The following is a 7439-nucleotide window of genomic DNA, read 5'->3' as shown; positions in this document are numbered from 1 at the left end:
CAACAAACACAACAGGAATACACAAGAGAAAAGAAGACCCAAAGGAGCTGAAATCAAATGGCATCCTCCCCTTCTTTCCTTCTCCTCGTTGCTCTTCTTGCCTTGGTCTCATGGCAGGCCGTTGCCTCTGATCCTGGCCCGCTCCAGGACTTTTGTGTTGCCGACATGCAATCACCAGGTACTGCTTTCCCGTCCCGCTATCACCAAATACATATGTTGAAATGAATTCTGAAAATTATATGCATGTTGAAACGGCTTTCTAGTAATATCTAAGCTTACCCTCTACAATTCTTCTATGCACCCAGTGCGTGTCAATGGATTTGTTTGCAAGAACCCGATGGAGGTCAACGCTGATGACTTCTTCAAGGCAGCCGCCCTCGATAAGCCTAGGGTGACCAACAAGATTGGATCCAACGTCACCTTGATCAATGTCATGCAGATTGCTGGACTCAACACCCTCGGCATCTCAATCGCGCGCATCGACTATGCTCCCTTAGGCCAGAACCCTCCACACACGCACCCCCGCGCCACGGAGATCCTCACGGTGCTCGAGGGAACACTGCACGTTGGCTTTGTCACATCCAACCTGCCCGCCCCAGCCAGAAACAAGTTCTTCTTAAAGGTGCTCAACAAAGGTGATGCGTTTGTCTTCCCTGTGGGGCTCATCCACTTCCAATTCAACCCTAACCCCCACCAGCCCGCCGTTGCAATTGCCGCGCTCAGTAGCCAGAACCCAGGGGCTATCACAATTGCCAACGCGGTGTTTGGGTCAGACCCATCAATATCCGATGGTGTTCTTGCCAAGGCGTTTCAGGTGGAAAAGAATACAATAGACTGGCTCCAGGCTCAGTTCTGGGAGAACAACCACAACTAAGTGAAATGTTGGCTGATTACACGGAAGACCAGTGCCTAAATTATGGACATGTTTGAGTTTCTAGATATGCATCCTATTCTATAAAATAAATGGAGCACATGTCATTCCATTGTGTGTCTGTAATGAGTGAATATATTTATACCTTTTGAATAATTGACAATATAATTTTTTTATCACACAGATATGATCTCATATCTTTTCTTGGTATGTGTCGTATTTGTCATAAATATTTTGGGTTCTTTTCCCCGTGTTCCAAAATAATAGATGATTAGGTTAAAAAAAACAATACACAATTATCTGGTATCCAGTATATGTTTGATGCTAGGGTTGAACACCTAGGGTTATCTTGCAATACATGCGAAGTATGCGTTGGTTGGAGCCCGATTGTGCTCAGGATTTAAATGTGAAAGTTGTATGTGCAAAATTTGCTTCCTGGAGTTGTTGTTCTGCTCTCTCCTTTCTGGTGTATGCAATAAGAAATTTACGGTTCCCGCATGTAATATTTTAGCTTCCTTTTGGTTCAAAACTATTGTAAGTTCAATTGACGGTTTCTTTAATGGAAACATGCTTAAATATACAAAAGAAACGATTATTACCTAAACTGCCCAAAAATGAATATTATTTGAGTTGTTTCTTTTTAACAAGCCTAATATAGAAGCATTTTATCACAATACGGACTTCGGATGCTTGGCTGAACAATACACGGTGTTCAAGAAATCATCATACAAGGAGGTTAAAGAAAGCATGGCAAACCAAGCCAAACATGCTAACAAGCACCGGGAGTGCCCAATTTGACGCCTCCAGCATGCCGTCGAGAGGAAGCACAAGAGAGGGTGGACCGCTTGCAGACTCAACCAGGACTGACGACGACAATCAACCACACGCCACCTGGAAGAATACACCGGACTTCATCGCACCGAGACCATCTAACTTCTATTAGCGAGGACCCTCTGCCTAAACCAAGGAGTGTTGACTGTACCAGAGCGAGCAAACATGATGAAAGGAGGACATTGTTGCGTGTACAAGATAGGTGCAAGCAATATGGTGAGTCACCGGATTTAAGGTAGGGTCGATTGAATCACCGTACCATTCCGAACATGCCACCTTGACTGAAAGCCAACTACACTCACCGATGAGGAACCCAAGAGGGTCATGAAGCAATGAACCGCCACCATTGCGTCCGTTGGGGCGGACAAGGGTTTTCACCCTGAGCTGGGAGGGCCGGAGGACAATGGCGACAACCCTAGGAGGGCCATTGAAGGAAATATGCCCTAGAGGCAATAATAAAGTTATTATTTATTTCCTCATATCATGATAAATGTTTATTATTCATGCTAGAATTGTATTAACCGGAAACATGATACATGTGTGAATACATAGACAAACATATAGTCACTAGTATGCCTCTACTTGACTAGCTCATTAATCAAAGATGGTTATGTTTCCTAACCATAGACATGTGTTGTCATTTGATTAATGGGATCACATCATTAGAAGAATGATGTGATTGACATGACCCATTCTGTTAGCCTAACACTTGATCGTTTAGTATATTGCTATTGCTTTCTTCATGACTTATGCATGTTCCTGTAACTATGAGAAATATGCAACTCCCGTTTACCGGAGGAACACTTTGGGTACTACCAAACGTCACAACGTAACTGGGTGATTATAAAGGAGTACTACAGGTGTCTCTGAAGGTACATGTTGAGTTGGCGTATTTCGAGATTAGGTTTTGTCACTCCGATTGTCGGAGAGGTATCTCTGGGCCCTCTCGGTAATGCACATCTTTATAAGCCTTGCAAGCAATGTGACCAAATGAGTTGTTTACGGAATGATGCATTACGGAACGAGTAAAGAGACTTGCCGGTAACGAGATTGAACTAGGTATTGGATACCGACGATCAAATCTCGGGCAAGTAACATACCAATGACAAAGGGAACAACGTATGTTGTTATGCGGTTTGACCGATAAAGATCTTCGTAGAATATGTAGGAACCAATATGGGCATCCAAGTTCCGCTATTGGTTATTGACCGAGAATAGTTCTAGGTCATGTCTACATAGTTCTCGAACCCAAGGGTCCGCACGCTTAACGTTACGATGACAGTTTTATTATGAGTTTATAAGTTTTGATGTACCGAAGTTTGTTCGGAGTCCCGGATGTGATCACGGACGTAACGAGGAGTCTCGAAATGGTCAAGACATAAAGATCGATATATTGGAAGCCTATATTTGGACATCGGAATCGTTCCGGGTGAAATCGGCATTTTACCGGAGCACTGGGAGGTTACCGGAACCCCCCCGGGGGGTTATTGGGCCTACATGGGCCTCGAGGGAGAAGAGGGAAGGAGGCAGGAGGGGGCCGCGCGCCCCTCCCCTTCCTAGTCCGAATAGGACAAGGGAAGGGGGGCGGCGCACCCCCCCCCCCTTTCCTTCCCCTCTTCCTCCTCTTTCCCCCTTCTCCTATTCCAACTAGGAAAGAAGGGAGTCCTACTCCCGGTGGGAGTAGAACTCCCCCCTTGGCGCGCCCTCCTTGGCCGGCCGCCTCCTCCCCCCTGGCTCCTTTATATACGGGGGCCGGGGGCACCCCATAGACACACAAGTTGATCTACGGATCGTTCCTTAGCCGTGTGCGGTGCCCCCCTCCACCATATTCCACCTCGGTCATATCGTCGCGGAGTTTAGGTGAAGCCCTGTGCCGGTAGAGCATCATCATCGTCACCACGCCGTCGTGCTGATGGAACTCATCCCCGAAGCTTTGCTGGATCGAAGTCCGGGGATCGTCATCGAGCTGAACGTGTGCTGAACTCAGAGGTGCCGTACGTTCGGTACTTGGATCGGTCGGATCGTGAAGACGTACGACTACATCAACCGCGTTGTCATAACGCTTCCGCTTACGGTCTATGAGGGTACGTGGACAACACTCTCCCCTCTCGTTGCTATGCCATCACCATGATCTTGCGTGTGCGTAGGAAATTTTTTGAAATTACTACGTTCCCCAACAGACATGACTACCAAGACATGGCCACAACCAGCATTGAGGCATCAAACTTTTTCTTGCACTACCCCGCACCCTTGCCGGACGTCGAGTCTGCCATCCAGGGCCATAACCTCAACGTACGACACCCCAAACACACGCCCCGCCACCAAGCTGTTGGTAAGAGGTCATTGGAGAAAGCCAACAAACCCTAGTGAGGCTCGACCTGGCCCAATTCCACAACCATGTCCAGATCCGGTCGGGCCTAAGACCACCGATGAACCCACCTGATCATTCCAGGTGGGGGCAGGTTGGATCTCACCTGCGATGGAACCTCACCAATGAGAGGCGATGGAAAGCCACATCCTGCATGACTGCAATCACCCTCATAGGTCAACGACCACGTTGCTGCCTGATCTGGGAGAGCACCGGCTCCAGGCAAAGTTCCCCGATCCATGCACGAACCAAGTGAACCATGACCCCACTAGACATGCCAAGAAATCTCAGGTCAGTGGCTCACGTCCGGAGGCTGGGGATAGCAGCGGCGGTCGTGTGAGGTGATAGGTTTGCCCACGGAGACGATGGAGTGGAGCGGACAGAAGGGACATTCCACTGCCACATACCATCGCCTGGGGCTTTTCTCGGCGTGGTGCCGATCGATGGTTACCAGGGAGTCCGAGAGTGTGTGGGTCTAGGGCCGGCACAGAGAGAGCGTCTGATGTCATCCACGAGAATGATGTTGGGGCCTATCTTCTTCTTTTTGGATGCATTTTATTTGTCTGATGGATACATCTTTTCTGTATAAAAACTACCAACACGCATCTCAAAGAAATAATTAGTTAATGAGTGGCCATCCGGCCTAGTCATTGGATGTACTGTTTACTCTATCAAAAGAGGCAGGTGGGGTGTGTCATGAGCCCAGTCAGAAAGGCCGACTAGATTGTCAGATTTCTGAACTAAATGGTCATGATCAAACTCTTAGCAAGACATTGTTCACTACTCTTACTAAGATCACATGAATTGTTTCTGCTCTCTATCATCATTGTTTATGCGTGCGTCGATTCTTCCTCATTGACACAATCCGTTAACTGCCGCGTCAACTTGCAACCTATTTTTTTATATATATAACTAGGTTACTCATATTGCATAGTTGCTCTGTTTATTTTTTCTTGGAGGATGGTAAGATATTCCATTATATCTCCAACCATGCTTTTTAATCATATGTAGGTTAAGCTGCTAACACACGTCTATAAATGTATAAGTACGTGTATGTTCTTTTTATCCCATGCCATATGTTGTGCACAGTATTGTTCATGACAAATCCGGTGACAAATATATAGTTTGATTATGTTAGTGGCCACTGCTTGAAAAGCTTGGTTGCACGCATTCTGTAGCAAATTAAAACAATGGAGAGTGGATAAATCTAAGCAGATGACTTTGTCTAGGTAGAAAACACTGCTCTTTGACCTCGTGCGCACCTGTTCTCACCATGACCAAGTATGTGATATCTAATAAACTATGGTGATGGTTGGTGACTTTTCATGGACCCAGCCTTGCATGCATTGTGACGACTTGGGTGAGATGGATAAATGATCCTAATTTCTACTCAGCCGTACATCAGATGATGCAGTAACGCTTAGGCATATTAAAACAAAATTGAGAAGTTTATACAAAAAATTAATCAGAAGCGAATAGATGATTATATAATTATATGCTAATGTGCTCAGAGGTTGCAATGTGCAAGTTGAATGTGCAAAACTTGCTTCCTAGAATCATTCTTGTGGCCTGTCTTGCTGGTGCATGAAAGAAGCAGTTTACGTTTCCTTTGCTACGAAACTTGCTGTTTTGGTTGATGATAGTTTTATTTTTCCTGGATGCTTTATTTTAGCTTTCTTTTGGTTCAAAACTCTTATAAGTTTGATTGATCGTTGCCCAGCAAAACTATTGTAGATGTCAGAGTCCCAAAAAACAATTATTATTTGAGTTGTTTCTTTGTAAGAAGCTTGTGATAGAAGCAATTAAAACTGCCAACACACACCTCCAAGAAATTAATCTGTTTACGACTGGCCGCCTGGCCTAGTCTAGTCATTGGATGCACTATTTACTCTAGCAAAAGAAGCAGGTGAGGTCTGGTGCCATGAACCTAGTCAGGAAGGCTAACCAGATTGTTAGATTTATACACTGAACTGGTCATGCGTGATAAAACTCTTTGGAAGATGTTAACTAGTCTTGCTAAGATCATATGAAAACTTCCTGCTCTCCATCGTCATGGCATTTGTATCGGCTCTCCTTTTGGTGTGGGGTTTCGTCCATTAATGTTGTCGCTTCTTCCCGCAAGTACTCAACCACTTCGAGAGACATCTGTCCAAGTAAATATCTGACTGACATGATGATAACGTACATGGGCTGCTACAAATCAGCTAACTACTCTGTCGTCTTATGTTGCTGGGTTTCATGACAAATCTATTCGCAAATATATAATTTCGTAGTTTGAAAAGCTGGGTAGCACACATGATTCTATATCAACTAGTGGAAAGAACAGGCGTAGTAGTCACTATATAAGTCTTTAGAAGTCATGCACCCGTGAATCAAGTACACGCGTGAGTAGGTAACTTTTTCTATGTCGGCATCGAGCTCGAAAATGATTAATTGCCTTACATTTTTTTAGAAAAGCAGAATCACTCCGGTCTCTGCATCAGAATGATGCATGCAGCCCCATTAATTGCCTTACATGACTTGGCTTTTCTCAACTGCTCTTTGACTAGTTGGGTGCGCACTGGTTCCAACAATGACCAAGTATATGATATCTAATTAAACTACTGCTGGATGCTTCTAGTCTTAAAAACCTTTTCCTTAATAGTGATGGGTGGTTGATTTTCCTGGAATCAGCCCTCCATGCATTGTGGTGACTCGGATGCAATCGAGAAACCATCACAATTACTACTCAGCTGTACACATCACCATAGAGTAGCTTTATATGGCTGTATACGCTGCATTGCTTCTTTGAAGGGAAAACGTGTCTTAAAAGGGAGCTTGTATAGTTTATAAAAGATAGTTGAATCAGCAGCCCTCAACGAGCAGATCGGTATTGAACGATGATCCACTTGAATGCATATTGCAACATTTAGGAAATTGCACAAACAATACAAACATGTCTTTAATCATCAATCACCAAAAATAAAGCATTTTCAAATATTTTCACGCATATCGATCCACACATTAAGAAAATATAACGATCATATTCATAAACCTACATGCATATTGCATTCAATCCATAGATGCATATATAAAATTGCATACATATTCTCTCATACTATACGTGCATTGCATTCATTTACAAACAAAAAAAATAAACGGAACTGCTGTGCAGACGATCGAGTGTGCACGACAGCTAGACGATGCCAAATCCTGCCATCCACTGCACTTTGATGACATGAATGGACGAGGTGACATGCCCTGTCGTCCACAATTCGTCCACACAACATATATTCATAAACATCCATATATAATCTAAATATATCCATCAAAAGGTATTCTTTTTTTTGCGGGAAACTATCCAAACTTTTCATACAGTGTGTGTGTGTG

The 7439-nt window shown here is 44.4% G+C and overlaps 1 protein-coding gene across 1 annotated transcript; it reads left to right on the top strand.

Moving 5' to 3' along the window:
* LOC123089718 (germin-like protein 8-5) lies at positions 1-1052 on the top strand. Its single transcript, XM_044511312.1, has 2 exons — positions 1-178; positions 306-1052. Exons 1-2 carry the CDS (start codon positions 58-60, stop codon positions 872-874), a joined length of 690 nt encoding a protein of 229 aa, XP_044367247.1. The 5' UTR covers positions 1-57; the 3' UTR covers positions 875-1052.
* The last annotated feature ends 6387 nt before the right edge of the window (positions 1053-7439 follow it).

The sequence above is a fragment of the Triticum aestivum genome, chromosome 4B, assembly GCF_018294505.1.
Source record: "Triticum aestivum cultivar Chinese Spring chromosome 4B, IWGSC CS RefSeq v2.1, whole genome shotgun sequence".
Lineage (NCBI taxonomy): Eukaryota > Viridiplantae > Streptophyta > Magnoliopsida > Poales > Poaceae > Triticum > Triticum aestivum.
This window is presented reverse-complemented; position numbering and strand designations above follow the sequence as displayed.